Source organism: Amyelois transitella, chromosome 29, assembly GCF_032362555.1.
Source record: "Amyelois transitella isolate CPQ chromosome 29, ilAmyTran1.1, whole genome shotgun sequence".
NCBI lineage: Eukaryota > Metazoa > Arthropoda > Insecta > Lepidoptera > Pyralidae > Amyelois > Amyelois transitella.
In genome coordinates this window covers 3,980,822-3,999,981 of record NC_083532.1, presented here as the reverse complement: position 1 = coordinate 3,999,981, position 19,160 = coordinate 3,980,822, and the positions used below count along the sequence as shown (strand labels likewise).

The window sequence follows — 19,160 nt, the reverse complement described above, 5'->3', positions numbered from 1 at the left end:
GATTATAAGTATATGACGGTAGATGTAAATTGTTTTTTTTTCTTTCAGATTTTGCGACCGCAACGCCATCTACACTTACTGCGGCATCGTTCTCGTGGCCATCAATCCTTACTATGAATTGCCTATTTACGGTAATCTACATACATATTATCACGTGTATAACCCTTGCGGGGTAGACAGAGCCGACAGTCTCGAAAAGACTGATAGGCCGCGTTCAGCTGTTTGGCTCAATGATAGAATTGAGATTCAAATAGTGACAGGTCGCTAGCCCGTCGCCTATAAGAAGAATCCCAAGTTTATATCCTTTGATTGACTTTTAAAATCTGCACTGCGGCTAGGTGAATGTGATCCTATTCTCTTAATCGTCTTTTACGAAATCCATAGGAGAGAGGTTGACTGGTCCTATTCTGAAGTTCCTGAAATCACACGGCACAAAAATTAATTGATCGTATAAATGCCGTGTGAAATATTCCATAGTGATATGATAATTTGATGTTTTAGGATGAGTCATTGTAATCGGATCTTACATATCCGGCATAATCTATACTAATATTATAAAACTGAAAAGTTTGTTTGTTTGCGCTTATCTCAGGAACTACTGGTACGAATTGAAAATTCTATTCTATTTGCATCGAATAGACCATTTATCGAGAAAGGCTTTAGGCTAAATAACATCACGCTGCAACTATAACTAGCAAAGAAATAATGAAAAATGTGAAAAAAAAACGGGGAAATTATAAAATAAATATTCCACGCGGACAAAGTCGCGGGCACAGCTTGTATGTCATAGAGAGATCTTTATTCCGGTTTCGGGCACTCTTGACCTGATCCTTTACCAGGACGTCCTTAATTTGATCAAGATACGTGCGTCTAGGTCTTCCCACTCCGACCTTTCCCTAGAAAGAATAATAGAAATAATAGTGTATTATTATTATTTTTGTGTGTGATTCCCGGCACCAATACAAAAAAGAATAGAACCACTCCATTTCTTTCCCATGGATGTCGTACCTAAAAGGCGACTAAGGGATAGGCTTACAAACTTGAAATTCTGTTTTAGGCGATAGGCTAGCAACCTGTCACTATTCGAATCTCAATTCTATCATTACGCTAAACAGCTGAACGTGGCCATTCAGTGTTTTCCAGACTGCTGGCTCCGTCTACCGTGACCATATGTATGTATGTATGTATGTTATTTAATTTTTTGAACACAGGCGATGAGACAATCATGGCGTACCGTGGTCAGTCTATGGGCGACCTGGATCCACACATCTTCGCGGTTTCTGAAGAGGCGTACACCAAACTCGAGAGCGAACGACGCGACCAGAGCATTATCGGTAAATATCTGTCTTAATTATCGGTAAAAATCTGTCTTAATTATCAGTAAAAATCTGTCTTAATTATCGGTAAAAATCTGTCTTAATTATCGGTAAAAATCTGTCTTTATTATCGGTAAAAATCTGTCTTAATTGTCGGTAAAAATCTGTCTTGATTATCGATAAAAATCTGTCTTAATTTTTTTAATATGAGCGAGCATTATCGATTTCTCTCTAAATGTTTATAACAGTATGAACAATATTCTGTTGCTGGTATTGCAATATAAAATTGGAACATGAAATAGTTTAATTTTTTTTTATATATAAATACATATAATCACGTCTATTTGCCCTTGTAGGATAGACAGAGCCAACATTCTTGAAAAGACCGAAAGGTCACATTCAGCTGATAATGGACTCAAATACAAAAAGTGACAGTTTTCTTGCCTTTCAGCTATATAATGGAATTGAGATGAGATTTTATTAGTGACATGTTGCTAGCCCATCGCCTAAAAGAAGAATCCCGTGTTTATTAGCCTTTTCCTTAGTCGCATTTTACGAAATTTATGTGTAAAATATGCAGTGGTCCTATTCTTTATTCGTGCTTAAAAGGGCGCTCGCTAATTGTAACGTAAAATTTTCTCTAAAATGGACTTTTCAGCATCGCATTTTAGTCAGTTTCCTAGAATTTTTTTTCAACTTCCAGTGAGCGGCGAGTCCGGTGCTGGCAAGACAGTGTCTGCCAAGTATGCGATGCGATATTTCGCTGCGGTCGGCGGTAACGCCAGCGAAACTCAAGTTGAAAGGAAAGTACTGGCTTCCAGTCCCATAATGGAGGTGAGTAGGCTATCGGAGATACCGGGGGGGTCTCGTGTTCGAATCCCGGCCAGGGCATGATGAGAAACGAACTTTCTCTGATTGGACTGGGTCTTGGATACATACATAAAATCACGCCTCTTTCCCGGAGGGGTAGGCAGAGACTACCTCTTTCCACTTGCCACGATCTCTGCATACTTCCTTCGCTTCATCCACATTCATAACTCTCTTCATGCAAGCTAGGCGGTTTCGGGTACTGGGTCTTGGATGTTTATGTATATAAGTATTTATTATAAAATGTAGTATCGTTGAGTTAGCATCTCTTAACATAAGTCTGGAACTTACATTGAGGCTAACTCTTTATGTGTAATCTGTTCTGTTTATATTTATTTATTGAACGAGTAACATTTTATCCCAAATTATTTTCCCATATAAGATGGTCGCTAGACAAAGATAATTGTGATTTTTCTAATGTTATTTGAACAAAAATCACCAAGCTCCGCTCGATCACCCAGGTATTGAATATTATAAATGCAAAAGTCTGTCTGTTACGCTGTCATGACTTAAAAACTGAACTGATCATCAGGAATGTTTATTTAATTTCTCGAAAAATACATTCCACCCGGATGCCAACTTATAAAAGGAAAAAAAAAATCTATATAGGTACGTGATATTTCAAGAAGATTAATTCAGCAAATAACCCATGGAGAGGTAGCTTACAAACAAATAAACTCACTATCGCATTTATAATCACGTCTGTATCCCTTGCGGGGCAGACAAGACACAGTAGCCAGAGACAGAGCAAAGGAAAGGACTGAAAGTTTATAAGCTTATATCCCTTAGTCGCCTTTTACGACATCCATGGAAACGAGATGGGGTGGTCCTATTCTTTTTTATTGGTGCCGGGAAACACACGGTCTTAATATTAGTTGGGTTTACACCAAAACAATCTTTTGCAGGCCATAGGAAATGCGAAAACTACAAGAAACGACAACTCCTCCCGCTTCGGCAAATTCATAGAGATTCACTTCGACAACATATACCGCATATCCGGCGCCAGTATGCGCACATATCTGCTGGAGAAGTCTCGGGTGGTTTACCAGAGCGCGGGGGAGAGGAATTACCATGTGTTCTATCAGTTGTGCGCGGCGGCAGCTTTCATGCCAGAGTTGCAGCTAGGTGAGTTATAAAAACTACTATTTCTACCATTTTTAGTTGGAATTTCTTTTAATTTCTACCAAAATTCGTTTACCGACGTTTTGTATTAATTATGCGCGGCACATGCTTATATGCCAGAATTGCAGTGAGGTGAGTGTTAAAATGACTAATTCTACCTTTTTTTGACAATAATTGCCTTTAAATTCTACTATAATCGTACTAAAGATCAGGCGAGACAACTTATCCTTGAATAAGTAACGTAGATTTGGCGATACTTTACGCACATGTCTGCTGGAGAAGTCCCGGTTTACCAGAGCGCGGGGGAGAGGAATTACCATGTGTTCTATCAGTTGTGCGCGGCGGCAGCTTTTATGCCAGAGTTGCAGCTAGGTGAGTTATAAAAACTACTATTTCTACCATTTTTAGTAGGAATTGGTTAAAATTTCTACCAAAATCTTACTTAAGACCAGATCTAACATATTTTTATTGAGTTACAAATTTATTTTATCTGCTGTGTATGACATCTTCCTTCATGCCTGACCTACGGTTATGTGAGTTTTAAGAACTACCAGTTTTAGTAGAAATCATTTATGTTTATATTCTTGAAGGCATCCAAGAGTGTGCTTTGTCAATCGTCCCATATAATATTGTGCCGTGTGGTTCTCGGCACTTAAGAATAGGGTCACTCCACTTTACTCCCATGGATGTCGTAAACGCGACTAAGGAATAGGCTTATCAACTTTGATTCTTCTTTAAGACTATGTGCTAGCAACCTGTCACTATTCGAATCTCAGTTCTATCAGTCATCCATGCAGCTGAACGTGGCCTTTCAGTCTTTGCGAGACTATTGACATTATATAGAATAGAATATTTATTTGCTTTTGACTAGGGTTTACAAAAGGTGTAAAAACAAAACATATTTCCGCCTGGTCAGCCATTAATTATAGCATGCGAATTATTATAAAATTATACATAAGTCACTTAAGTCAATTAATTAATTCTTAATAAAATGATGAAAATATTAGTATGTCAATTTGTTCCAATAAAAAAAGACTATACTACGTAAGCGATAAAGACTTGATAATATGCATGCCATAACCACACAGCTTATTTTTGTGCGCATTGCTTCAGACCACCAGGACACCTTCCACTACCTGAACCAGGGGGGCAGTCCCAACATCGACAGCGTCGATGACCTGAAGACGTTCAATGAGACGAGACACGCGCTCACTACACTCGGTAAGGCCTTGTCGGTTGTGTCTAGTGGGGCTTAGAGAGAGAAACGAATAACTTCACTGATAAATAAATAACAAAGCAGATATACAAGGAGAGTGTGGAGGGAAAGGTCGGGGTGGGAAGACCTAGACGAACATATCTTGATCAAATTAAGGACGTCCTGGTGAAGGGTCAGGTCAAAAGTGCCCGAAACCGCCGAGCTTGCATGAAGAGAGTTATGAATGTGGATGAAGCAAAGGAAGTATGCAGGGATCGTGGCAAGTGGAAAGAGGTAGTCTCTGCCTACCCCTCCGGGAAAGAGGCGTGAGTTTATGTATGTATGTATGTATAAATAAATAAATATAAATCACTACATAGTATAAAACAAAGTCACAATTTAAGTCTGTTTGTCTGTATGCTGAAATCTTTAAAATTACGCAACGGATTTAGATGCGGTTTTTGTAACAGGTAGAGTGATTCAAGGGGAAGGTTTTTATGTATAATTTTTTTCGAATTTTGCACCCGTGCGAAGCCGGGGCGGGTCGCTAGTAAATATATAAGGGACGAATTACACTGATTGAGTTAGCCTCGAAGTAAGTTCGAAACTTGTGTTACGAGATACTAACTCAACGATACTATATTTTATAACTAAAACTTATATAGATAAACATCCAAGACCCAGGCCAATCAGAAAAAGTTCTTTTCTCATCATGCCCTGGCCGGGATTCAAACCCGGGACCTCCGGTGACACAGACAAGCGCACTACCGCTGCGCCACAGAGGCAGTCAAGTTGTAGTTGCATGTCGCTACAGCCTTTTTTGTTGGTTCTTTATGATACAGCCGCTTGCAAGAACGTCAGTGGTCGAATAAGTTAAAAGGCGTGTTGCGCAAAATGGCACAGGTTCGAATCTAACCTAACCAGCTGTTTATTTGGATACAAACCGATGCTCTTACTGTTAGGGAGGATTCTTTTGTAAGCGGCGCTTAATTAACGCGGGCGAAGCTGCGGTTTAAAACTAGTTTACCAGTATTTGGAAGCTTGTAAGAGCTAACATGAAATTTATTTATTTTATTTATTAACTGTGCCGTGCCGTGTGGTTCCCGGCACTAATAGAAAAAAGAATAGGACCACTCCATCCCTTTTCCCATGAATGTCGTAAAAGGCGACTATGGGATAGGCTTATAAACTTTGGATTCTTCTATCGGCTAGCAACCTATCACTATTTGAGTCTCAATTCTATCTTAAAGCCAAATAGCTGGACGTGGCCTATCAGTCTTTTCAAGACTGTTCGCTCTGTCTACCCCGCAAGGGGTATAGACGTGATTATATGTATGCATTTATTAACTGTTACAGGCGTAACGGAGAGCGAACAACAGAACATGTTCACTGTCCTGGCGACCATTTTACATCTGGGTAACATCGAGTTGACCACCGACAGCGATCCCACAACTGATATACAAGATGGCGCCTTCATCAGCGTGAGTATATTGTGAAGATCCATTAAAATTGATACAGTTTTGTGTATGTATTTGGAGTAGCGTAGAATGCCACGTCGACCATGTATTAATGACTGTTGTCAAAAGTACGTACATTAGTTTGAGTACTAACCGATGCTCTTACGGTGAGGGAAAATATCGTGTGGAAACCTGTATATTCAGGCAACTGGATGTGTAACCATGATCGATCCAATACGGGTTAGATTCCCCTGCAAAGGTTGCGGAGATCAGATGGGAGTGGCTTCGTGTAAAAACCTGACTCACCCAATCCATGGTCCATGGTCAAAGGCATACCCCTCTCTCTCCAGAGTGGTGAGAATGCAACCGGGACTAAAGTCAGGGGGGTGAAGATCTTTGACAACAGTAAAACAAATTATTGAGATCGCTGTATTTTTAAGTGAAGATTGGAAATTCACGAAAGAAAATATAAAAAGCACAACACAACATGTACTTTAAATTATTGTTTGTTAGCTCCTTTAGGCCCTGGTCAGGGTTTACGCTTCAGAGTTAAAACGCACGCAGTTTTGCTTTTTATAGTAATTAGCGGAGCGTCAATCGGCGTCCATATTTGTTTCTCAATTACAGAATTCGAATAGTACATACATACAAAAAATCACGCCACTTTTCCGGAGGGGTAAGCAGAGACTACCTCTGTCCACTTGCCACGATCTCTGCATACTTCCTTCGCTTCATCCACATTCATAACTCTCTTCATGCAAGCTCGGCGGTTTCGGGTACTTTTGACCTGACCCTTTACCAGGACGTCCTTAATTTGATCAAGATACGTTCGTCTAGGTCTTCCCACTCCGACTTTTCCCTCCACACTCTCCTTATATATCTGGTAAGTCAACCAAATAGAACTGCTTAGAATTCGAATAGTTATAATATATACGGGACAAATTACACAGATTGAGTTAGCCTCGAAGTAAGTTCGAAACTTGTGTTACTAGATACTAACTCAACGATACTATATTTTATAATACATATGTATGTATATAGATAAACATCCAAGACCCAGGCCAATCAGAGAAAGTTCGTTTCTCATCATGCCCTGGCCGGGATTCGAACCCGGGACCTCCGGTGTCACAGACAAGCGTACTGCCGCTGCGCCACAGAGGCCATCAGGTTTACACGGTAACATCTCATAAGTTACTCGCCGATCGACTCGTACAATGTGAACCTCATAAAGAGAGCATCACACAGCCTTAGAATTAGTTCTATTTATCTATTTATCTATTTATATATATCTTAGCCCAACGACAAACATCTCCACATCGTCTGCGACCTGCTCGGGCTCCAGAAGCCGGAGCTGCTGCGCTGGCTGACGCACCGCCGCATTGCGTCCGCGCACGAGGTTATCGTGTCTCGGATGGACGTGCAGCGAGCGGCGGCGGCGCGCGACGCGCTCGCCAAGCGGATGTACGGGGAGCTGTTCGCGTGGCTGGTGCGCGCCGTCAACAGGGCGCTGGACACCGGCCACGCCAAGAAGCATTTCATTGGTGAGTTCTGTGTGTCTTAGCTCACGACATTATCATACCCTGGACGGAGCTATGCCCTGGCCAAGCGGATGTACGGGGAGCTGTTCGCGTGGCTGGTGCGCGCCGTCAACAGGGCGCTGGACACCGGCCACGCCAAGAAGCATTTCATTGGTGAGTTCTGTGTGTCTTAGCTCACGACATTATCATACCCTGGACGGAGCTATGCCCTGGCCAAGCGGATGTACGGGGAGCTGTTCGCGTGGCTGGTGCGCGCCGTCAACAGGGCGCTGGACACCGGCCACGCCAAGAAGCATTTCATTGGTGAGTTCTGTGTGTCTTAGCTCACGACATTATCATACCCTGGACGGAGCTATGCCCTGGCCAAGCGGATGTACGGGGAGCTGTTCGCGTGGCTGGTGCGCGCCGTCAACAGGGCGCTGGACACCGGCCACGCCAAGAAGCATTTCATTGGTGAGTTCTGTGTGTCTTAGCTCACGACATTATCATACCCTGGACGGAGCTATGCCCTGGCCAAGCGGATGTACGGGGAGCTGTTCGCGTGGCTGGTGCGCGCCGTCAACAGGGCGCTGGACACCGGCCACGCCAAGAAGCATTTCATTGGTGAGTTCTGTGTGTCTTAGCTCACGACATTATCATACCCTGGACGGAGCTATGCCCTGGCCAAGCGGATGTACGGGGAGCTGTTCGCGTGGCTGGTGCGCGCCGTCAACAGGGCGCTGGACACCGGCCACGCCAAGAAGCATTTCATTGGTGAGTTCTGTGTGTCTTAGCTCACGACATTATCATACCCTGGACGGAGCTATGCCCTGGCCAAGCGGATGTACGGGGAGCTGTTCGCGTGGCTGGTGCGCGCCGTCAACAGGGCGCTGGACACCGGCCACGCCAAGAAGCATTTCATTGGTGAGTTCTGTGTGTCTTAGCTCACGACATTATCATACCCTGGACGGAGCTATGCCCTGGCCAAGCGGATGTACGGGGAGCTGTTCGCGTGGCTGGTGCGCGCCGTCAACAGGGCGCTGGACACCGGCCACGCCAAGAAGCATTTCATTGGTGAGTTCTGTGTGTCTTAGCTCACGACATTATCATACCCTGGACGGAGCTATGCCCTGGCCAAGCGGATGTACGGGGAGCTGTTCGCGTGGCTGGTGCGCGCCGTCAACAGGGCGCTGGACACCGGCCACGCCAAGAAGCATTTCATTGGTGAGTTCTGTGTGTCTTAGCTCACGACATTATCATACCCTGGACGGAGCTATGCCCTGGCCAAGCGGATGTACGGGGAGCTGTTCGCGTGGCTGGTGCGCGCCGTCAACAGGGCGCTGGACACCGGCCACGCCAAGAAGCATTTCATTGGTGAGTTCTGTGTGTCTTAGCTCACGAGATTATCATACCCTGGACGGAGCTATGCCCTGGCCAAGCGGATGTACGAGGAGCTGTTCGCGTGGCTGGTGCGCGCCGTCAACAGGGCGCTGGACACCGGCCACGCCAAGAAGCATTTCATTGGTGAGTTCTGTGTGTCTTAGCTCACGAGATTATCATACCCTGGACGGAGCTATGCCCTGGCCAAGCGGATGTACGGGGAGCTGTTCGCGTGGCTGGTGCGCGCCGTCAACAGGGCGCTGGACACCGGCCACGCCAAGAAGCATTTCATTGGTGAGTTCTGTGTGTCTTAGCTCACGACATTATCATACCCTGGACGGAGCTATGCCCTGGCCAAGCGGATGTACGGGGAGCTGTTCGCGTGGCTGGTGCGCGCCGTCAACAGGGCGCTGGACACCGGCCACGCCAAGAAGCATTTCATTGGTGAGTTCTGTGTGTCTTAGCTCACGACATTATCATACCCTGGACGGAGCTATGCCCTGGCCAAGCGGATGTACGGGGAGCTGTTCGCGTGGCTGGTGCGCGCCGTCAACAGGGCGCTGGACACCGGCCACGCCAAGAAGCATTTCATTGGTGAGTTCTGTGTGTCTTAGCTCACGAGATTATCATACCCTGGACGGAGCTATGCCCTGGCCAAGCGGATGTACGAGGAGCTGTTCGCGTGGCTGGTGCGCGCCGTCAACAGGGCGCTGGACACCGGCCACGCCAAGAAGCATTTCATTGGTGAGTTCTGTGTGTCTTAGCTCACGAGATTATCATACCCTGGACGGAGCTATGCCCTGGCCAAGCGGATGTACGGGGAGCTGTTCGCGTGGCTGGTGCGCGCCGTCAACAGGGCGCTGGACACCGGCCACGCCAAGAAGCATTTCATTGGTGAGTTCTGTGTGTCTTAGCTCACGACATTATCATACCCTGGACGGAGCTATGCCCTGGCCAAGCGGATGTACGGGGAGCTGTTCGCGTGGCTGGTGCGCGCCGTCAACAGGGCGCTGGACACCGGCCACGCCAAGAAGCATTTCATTGGTGAGTTCTGTGTGTCTTAGCTCACGACATTATCATACCCTGGACGGAGCTATGCCCTGGCCAAGCGGATGTACGGGGAGCTGTTCTAAGAGCTGGGCTAAGAAGCATTTTATTGGTAAGTTCTTCTTCTACGATCTAGCGTTAGACTGGTTAAATGCTCACCTCTCTGTAGAGGAGCCAGGGGTGCGTCTTTTGACCTATGATCCTGGACATGAAGCGACTCCCATCAGCGGTCTTAGCAGCGGAACTTAACCCATATTGAACCATAGTTAAAGCTTCACTAAGTGAGTGCCTTCTCACTTAGTGAAGCTTTTACTATGGTTTTACTTTTAATAAAGTTTATTCCCTTAGTCGCTCATCGAACATCGAAGAAATTGACTGTAACCCCGCTAGCTCAATCATTTGTTACTACATATAAACGTTTGTTAACTACATATGTCTGAATACGATAATGATAATGGATTTAAATAATACCTACGTTCAATGGCGGACTTATCTTTTATTTAAAGTTAAATATTTGGCATTCAAGAGTATTCGAAACCGACGAAATGGCAAGAAGAGAGTTATGAATGTGGATGATGCGAATGAATTATGCAGGGATCGTGACAAGTGGAAATATGTGGTCTCTGTCTTCCCCTCCGGGAAAGAGGCGTGGTTTATATATGTATTTATGTATGTATGTATGTAAATATATGGTTTTCTTATTCCAGGTGTGCTGGACATCTACGGTTTCGAAACATTCGAAATAAATTCCTTCGAACAGTTCTGTATAAATTACGCTAATGAGAAATTACAACAGCAGTTCAATTCTCACGTGTTCAAGTTAGAGCAAGATGAGTATATAAAGGTAACTATCCCTTGAAATAATAAAAAAAATATTTGTCTACGCAATAAGCATTATGAGGAATAACGTGAGGGAAAACATCGTGAGGACACCAGCACATTCTGGATGTGTAATCATGATCGATCCAATACGGGTAAGGTTCCCCTGCAAAGGTTGCGGAGGTCAGACGGGAGTCGCTTCGTGTAAAAACCTGACTCACCCAAACCAGGATCCATGATCAAAGGCATACCCCGGGCTACTCTTCAGAGAAGTGACGATGCAGCCGGGACTACAGCCAGTCACAATCATCAATCAATCACTCCATCTCTTTCCTTTCTTATAGATATGATTATATGCTTTTATGGTGCAATAAAGAGTTTTATCTATCTATCTATCTATATGCTATGTCAAAAACACGTCCAGGGTATACTAGCTCTCAATAAGTTCTCAAAGAGTCACTAGACGACATGATCCGGCTGATTTGTCCAGGAAGGCATATCGTGGAAGATGATAGAGTTCTACGACAACCAGCCGTGCATAGACCTGATCGAGGACCGGCTGGGCGTGCTGGCGCTGCTGGACGAGGAGTGCCGCGTGCCGCGCGGCTGCGACGCGGGCTTCGCGCGCAAGCTGGCCGCCGCCTGCGCCGCCTACCCGCACTTCCTGCGCCCGCGCTTCGCCGCTTCCGGTCAGCGTTATATATACTCCTTACATGCGTACAATACATTTATTTATTTATTATTAAACTTAGATATTTTTTGCCGTGTGGTTACCGGCACCAATACAAAAAATAATAGGACCACTCCATCTCTTTCCCATGGATGTAGTAAAAGGCGACTAAGGGATAGGCTTACAAAGTTGGGATTCTTTTTTGGGCGATGGGCTGGCAACCTGTCACTATTTGAATCTCAATTCTATCGTTAAGCCAAATAGCTGAACGTGGCCTTTCAGTCTTTTCAAGACTGTTGGCTCTGTCTACCCCGCAAGGGATATAGACTTGGCCATATGTATGTATGTATAAAAGTAATTTCTTGTTAAAAAAAATTGTTAAGGGTGGACAACTCTTATCACTAAGGGGTGTGAAAATAAGTGTTGGCCGATTCTCAGACCTACTCAATGTGCTCACAAAATTTCATGAGAATCGGTCAAGCCGTTTCGGAGGAGTACATGAACGAATATTGAGACACTAGAATTTTATATTAACAGAACTTAAGTTTAACCATCTAAGCCATACAGCTGAACGAGTCAGTTCATATAAGTCAATGTGTTCTCTCGTCCACATTTCTATTCTAAGTTTGGATAGTTGTGAAGAAAAAAACATTGTTGGAGAAAATGATGTAATACAGTTGCAAAGAACATTGTTGCAATAGAATTATATATGTAACATATACATACCTATATTCATGCATACATACATGCATGCAAACATGCAGGCACACATGTATGCACACACACACACATGAACACATAAATACATAAATGCGCACACACTTGCACACATGCGTGCAATCATACTTGCTTACAAACATGCACACATGCATGCACACACACATGCATACAAACATGCACACATGCATGCACACATACCAGACAGCTAGTATTTTATAATTTTATAATAGATATATAGATAAACATCCAAGACCCAGGCCAGTCGGAGAAAGTTCAATCTCTTATCAATGATATGTATTATTTTTCAGCGTTCATAATAAAACATTTCGCCGACAATGTGGAGTACCAGTGCGGGGGGTTCCTGGAGAAGAATCGGGACACCGTCTCTGAAGAACAATTGGAGTGCATCAGGTATCCTCGGAGCTTTAATACATTACATACATACCGTGCCGTGTGGTTCCCGGCACCAAATGAAAAAAAAAGAATAGGACCACTCCATCTCGTTCCCATGGCGTAAAAGGTGACTAAGGGATAGGCTTTTAAAGTCGGGATTCTTCTTTTAGGCGATGGGCTAGCAACCTGTCCATTTTTGAATCTCAATCCTTTCTTAAAGCCAAATAGCTGAACGTGGCCTATCAGTCTTTACAAGACTGACGGCTCTGTCTACCCCGCAAGGGATATAGACGTGATTATATGTATGTATGTATACCTACAGAATCTACTAAATATTTCCTTTTCATTCAACAGTGCGGACTAAGAAACAAGTTAGCTAGGAAGATTTATTTTGAAAATATCGTTTATTTCAGATCCGCCACATCCTGCCGTCTCGTCCAGGTGATGTTCGCCCCGGAACGTCTGGAAACGTCTAACACTTTACCTCCGCCCACCAGAAGGAAGACCAATGCTAACGTACCAGTCGCCAGTCTCACTGTGAGTATGAACAAACATACATACATGCATACATATGGTCACGGCCATATCCCTTGCGTATTACTTACATATGTCTTGAAAAGACCGAATGGCCACGTTCAGCTATATATGAATTGTATTTTTTTTTATTGTTTAAAAGATTGTATCGTGCCGTGTGGTTCCCGGCACCAATACAATAAAGAATAGGACCACTCCATCTCTTTCCTATGGATTTCGTTAAAGGAGACTAAGGGATAGGCTTACAAACTTGGGATTCTTTTTTAGGCAATGGGCTAGCAACCTGTCACTATTTGAATCTCAATTTTATCATTAAGCCAAATAGCTGAACGTGGCGATTCAGTCTTTTCCAGACTGTTGGGTCTGTCTACCCCGCTAGGGATATAGACGTGACCATATGCATGTATGTATATTTAAAAGATTGAGTTAGCCCCGTTTTAAGTTCAAGACTTGTGTTATCAGATACTAAATACATACAAATTTATTCAAACGGCCTCTGTGGCGCAGCGGTAATAGCGCTTGTCTGTGACACCGGAGGTCCCGGGTTCGAATCCCATGATTGGAATGGCATGATGAGAAACGAACTTTCTCTGATTGGTCTGTATCTTGAATGTTTATCTATCTAAGTATTTATTATAAAATATAGTATCGTTGAGTTAGTATCTCGTAACACAAGTTTCGAACTTACTTCGAGGCTAACTCAATCTGTGTAATTTGTCCCGTATATATTTATTTTATTTATTTATTATTATGACGTGAAACGGGATAGAGCACTAGATTTTTTCCTTGGACTTCTTTCTCAGTGATTCTCTCTAAACGATCAGAGAGTTGACGTAACCGGCACTAAGACCAGAACGTATAATTGTGAAGTTGACGTTGTTGAAGCAAAATGCTGCAGTGCAATTTGATACCGCTACTTCTGCACTGACGCCTTGGAAGCGGCAGTAAACCTAGTTTTAAGTAATTTATTTGACGTCAACCAATGTTGTGAAACTAAACGTTTTGACAATTATAAAGCGATATGAAGTATCGTATAATAATGAATAAAAATTTTGAATTTGAATTTTGAACGAAGAGAAGATTAACAATTTTTTTTTATATACGGGACAAATTACTCTGATTGAGTTAGCCTCGAAGTAAGTGCGAGACTTGTGTTACGAGATACTAACTCAACGATACTATATTTTAAAATAAATACTTATAGAGATAAACATCCAAGACCCAGGCCAATCAGAGAAAGTTCTCCTCGTATAGATAATCACGTCTATATCCCTTGCGGGGTAGACAGAGCCAACAGTCTTGTAAAGACTGATAGGCCACGTTCAGCTATTTGGATTTAAGTTAGAATTGAGATTCAAATAGTGACAGGTTGCTAGCCAATCGCCTAAAAGAAGAATCCCTAGTTTATATGCCTACCCTCCTAAGTCGCCTTTTACGACATCCATAGGAGAGAGATGGAGTGGTTCTATTCTTTTTCTATTGGTGTCGGGAACCACACGGCACGGCAGCACGTCACTACATAGTATAAAACAAAGTCGCTATTTTAGTCTGTTTGTCTGTATGCTTAAATCTTTAAAATTACGCAACGGATTTTGATGCGGTTTTTTGTAACAGGTAGAGTGATTCAAGAGGAAGGTTTTTATGTATAATAACATTTTTATTTTGCACCCGTGCGAAGCCGGGGCGGGTCGCAGTAATGAATAAAAATTTTGAATTTGAATTTTGAACGAAGAGAAGATTAACAATTTTTTTTTATATATACAAGACAAATTACACAGATTAAGTTAGACTCGAAGTAAGTTCGAGACTTGTGTTACGAGATACTAACTCAACGATACTATATTTTATAATAAATACTTATATAGACATCCAAGACCCGGTCAATCAGAGAAAGTTCTCCTCGTATAGATAATCACGTCTATATTCCTTGCGGGGTAGACAGAGCCAACAGTCTTGTAAAGACTGAAAGGCCCCATTCAGCTGGCTTTAAGTTAGAATTGAGATTCAAATAGTGACAGGTTGCTAGCCCATCGTCTAAAAAAGAATCCCAAGTATGTAAGCCTATCCCTTAGTCGCCTTTTACGACATCCATGGGAAAGAGATGGAGTGGTCCTATTCTTTTTTGTACTGGTGCCGGGAACCACACGGCACCATATATATATATATATGTACTCCATATAAAATAAACATACATATACTACATACAATATGCCCGTATGTTCCAGCAACCCCCAAAACGCGCTTCCGGACAAAAACAAACGGTCGGCGCACAGTTCCGAGCGTCGCTCTCGGCGCTGATGGCCACGCTGTCAGCCACCACGCCGCACTACGTGCGTTGTATCAAACCCAATGACACCAAGCTCGCGTTCAGCTTCGATCCGGCCAGGGCTGTTCATCAATTGAGGTTAGTAAATCCTACTACTATTATAAAGGCGAAAGTTTGTATGGATGTTTGTTACTATTTCACGCAAAAACTACTGAACCGATTACCATGAAATTTGGTATGTAGGACGCGATGCGACGGTGCGTCAGCCAGCGCAGCAGCTCCGGCTTCTGGAGCCCGAGCAGGTCGCAGACGATGTGGAGATGTTTGTCGTTGGGCTGCGATATATATCCGTACTAATATTATAAATGCGAAAGTCTGTCTGTCTGTCTGTCTGTTCCTCTTTCACAGCCGAACCACTGAACCGATTTTGATGAAATTTGGTATGTAGGTAGCTGAAGACCCAGAATAACACATAGGCTACTTTTTATCCCATATTCCCGCTGGATTGATAGGGTTTCCATGCGGACGAAGTCGCGGGCGGCCTCTAGTTGATACTATGTGTGGGATAACTGTAGCGGCCGTTCAGCCTCCATGGACAAACGAGACTCTTTGACTTGACATTTTAGATGGCTAAAACCGACTGTGAAAAAAAGGACAATCGACTTGGACACTAAGGAGACCATGAGACGACAAGACGTTTCTGAACGGGAGAAATTCTTTTTTATTCAGACTAGACAAATAGACCCTCGGCCCGTTCAATGACAATGGACTGTATTTAATAAAGGAGATAAATTAGAGTAGGTATGTAACCTGGTTGCCCGGGTTGGACAAATCCCCAATGAAATTTGAGTACGACTCACCTTTCCTCTGCAGATTTTCCAGTTCCTCACAGAGGCCTCCGGGTAATTGAAGATATACCACACACACAACTCTGTCCAAAATCAAGTGATTTTCCAATCCAATCTGGCTAAAACTGATACTTTCTACCACACATTAGTCCGGTGGCGCCCTCAGCATTCAAAAAGGAAATGTCCAACCACAGATTAAATACGAAACACTATGATATTTGACGGCCTGTGTGGCGCAGCGGTAGTAGGTACGTTAGTCTGTGACATCGGAGGTCCCGGGTTCGAATCCCGGCCAGGGCGTGATGAGAAAAGAACTTTCTCTGATTGGTCTGGGTCTTGGATGTTTATCTATATAAGTATTTGTTATAAAATATAGTATCGTTGAGTTAGTATCTCGTAACACAAGTCTCGAGGTTACTTCGAGGCTAACTCAATCTATGTAATTTTTCCCGTATATATTTATATTTATTATCGAAATATTTTCTTAAGTTGTTGTCGATCGTGATTGACATGGAAACGGTATCAGGAATAAGAGATTTTGTAAAAGAACGAAAGAGGCTTCTTTTTCGTCCTGGCTTTAGTCCCGGTCGCTTCCCCACCACTCTGGAGAGGAGCCCGGGGTATGCCTCTGACCATGGTTCCTGGATTGGGTGAGACAGGTTTTTACACGAAGCGACTCCTATCTGACCTCCGCAACCTGACCCGTATTGAATTGATCATGGTCACACATCCAGTAGCAGAGCTTGCATGAAGAGAGTTATGAATGTGGATGAAGCGAAGGAAGTATGCAGAGATCGTGGAAAGTGGAAAGAGGTAGTCTCTGCCTACGCCTCCGGGAAAAAGGCGTGATTTTATGTATGTATGTGTTTTTGCCGTGTGGTTGCCGGCACCAATAAAAAAAAGAATAGGACCACTCCATCTCGTTCCCATGGATGTCGTAAAAGGCGACTAAGGGATATGCTTATAAACTTGGGATTCTACTTTGAGGCGATGGGCTAGCAAACTGTCACTATTTGAATCTCAATTCCATCATAAAGCTAAAAAGCCGAACGTGGCCTATCAGTCTTTTCAAGACTGTTGGCTCTGTCTTCCCCGCAAGGGAAATAAACGTGATTATGTGTATGTATGTATTTTTGGACCGAAATAAAGAATGATTCATTCTGTTACAGGGCGTGTGGTGTCTTGGAAACCATCAGGATATCAGCGGCCGGGTTCCCTTCGCGATGGTTGTATCAGGATTTCTTCCATAGGTAAGTGGCCATTGTTGTGAACTATTTTTATAACAACCTTTTTTGTATTTATTTACCTACCTTATTAGTCGAGATAAACCTGCCCGCCGTTCCATATTATTTTATTATTGCGATGCCCAACAGGGTTCATATTGTACCTATTTATAAGCAGAATTGTAATTTAACTGATGTACTTTATGATATGCAATAAAGAATATGAAATTGAAATTGATAATTGTATAATGTTTGCTTTTATTTTTTGTCTGTCACTGTCATTAAAAAAAAAGAAAAGGTTGCTATAAAAATAGTTCACAACACCCATTAATAAAATTAAGACTTCTTCCCCCTTTCTTTAGACCCGGTTGCATCCTCACCACTTTAGCGAGGAGCCCTTAGTATGCCTTTGACCATGGATCCTGGATTGGGTGAGTCAGGTTTTTACACGAAGCGACTCCCGTCTGACCTCCGCAACCTTTGCAGGGGAACCTGACCCGTATTGGATCGATCATGATTACACATCCAGTTGTGTGAATGTGCAGGTTTCCTCACTATGTTTTCCCTCACCGTAAGAGACCGTAAAAAGTTAGTATTAAAAAATAATTTTGTATTTTATAAGTTGGTATAGTGCCGTGTGGTTCCCGGCACCATTACAAAAAAGAATAGGACCACTCCATCTCTTTCCCATGGATGTCGTAAAAGGCGACTAAGGGATAGGTTTATAAACTTAGGATTCCTCTTTTAGGCGATGGACTAGCAACCTGTCACTATTTGAATCTCAGTTCTATCATTAAGCCAAATAGCTGAACGTGGCCATTCAGTCTTTTCAAGACTGTTGGTTCTGTATATCCCGCAAGGGATATAGACGTGACTATATGTATGTATGTTAATTTATTGTTTTTGAACAGGTATCGCCTCCTATGTAACCACAAAGAGATAGACCGTGCCGACATAAAATCCACCTGCGGGAGAGTACTGGCCAAACATCTCAAAGATCCGGACAAATATCAGTTCGGAGCAACAAAGATATTCTTCAGGGCTGGGCAGGTAATTGATTTTTTTTGTTTATTATTACGATATTTTCTATATTAAAAATTAATTGTGTCACTTGGCACTGTAGCTGAACGTGGCCTTTCAGTATTTTTAAGAGTTGGCTCTGTCTACCCCGCAAGTGATAAAGATGTGATAAATTGTATGTACTTTTGTAAAAAAACAATTTTTACTTAAATAGAAATAGAAACACACCATGTGTATTTTGGTAAAAATATAAGCTTATCTCTTAGTCGCCTTTTACGTTGTCCATGGGAAAAAGATGAAGTGTTCCTACTCTTTTTTCTATTGGCGCCGTTTTTAGGCTTATAAAACTTGGGATTCTTCATGTAGGTGATGGGCTAGCAACCTGTCACTATTTGAATCTCAATTCTGTCATTAAGCCTAACAGCTGAACGTGGCCTGTCAGTCTCACCTCACTTCACTTCACTTTTTAATATTAAGGCTTCATCGTTCAACAAAACGATGATTTTGCCAATGTCAAGGTTGAAAAATACACGATGAACCTAACCCTGTAACGATGTAATAAAGGCTAGAATTGACAGTGACAATTTAAAGGCTTGATATACTCTCAACTAAATAAAAAATACATTATATTTTTTAACAAATCTATGACATCTAAAAAGATATAATTTTGGTTTCAAGAATTTATTCTCATAAAAGATTACATTAAATCCACTTACATGAGAACAGAATTAACAAATATAGTTAAACTAAACTAGGATGCAGTCAC

General features: G+C 42.9%; 1 protein-coding gene across 1 annotated transcript in view; it reads left to right on the top strand.

The window, feature by feature from the left end:
* The window catches only part of LOC106138352 (unconventional myosin-Va), a 59,316-nt gene that overhangs the window by 3,900 nt on the left and 36,256 nt on the right, over nt 1-19,160 (top strand). Inside the window, exons 4-17 of the mRNA XM_060952783.1 lie at nt 49-131; nt 1,212-1,334; nt 2,020-2,150; nt 3,089-3,308; nt 4,419-4,526; nt 5,857-5,981; nt 7,252-7,498; nt 10,609-10,745; nt 11,211-11,409; nt 12,419-12,521; nt 12,917-13,040; nt 15,263-15,441; nt 17,321-17,401; nt 18,286-18,424. Of these exons, the coding sequence (XP_060808766.1) occupies nt 49-131; nt 1,212-1,334; nt 2,020-2,150; nt 3,089-3,308; nt 4,419-4,526; nt 5,857-5,981; nt 7,252-7,498; nt 10,609-10,745; nt 11,211-11,409; nt 12,419-12,521; nt 12,917-13,040; nt 15,263-15,441; nt 17,321-17,401; nt 18,286-18,424 (1,999 nt within the window). The remainder of the gene's footprint in view (nt 1-48; nt 132-1,211; nt 1,335-2,019; nt 2,151-3,088; nt 3,309-4,418; nt 4,527-5,856; nt 5,982-7,251; nt 7,499-10,608; nt 10,746-11,210; nt 11,410-12,418; nt 12,522-12,916; nt 13,041-15,262; nt 15,442-17,320; nt 17,402-18,285; nt 18,425-19,160) is intronic.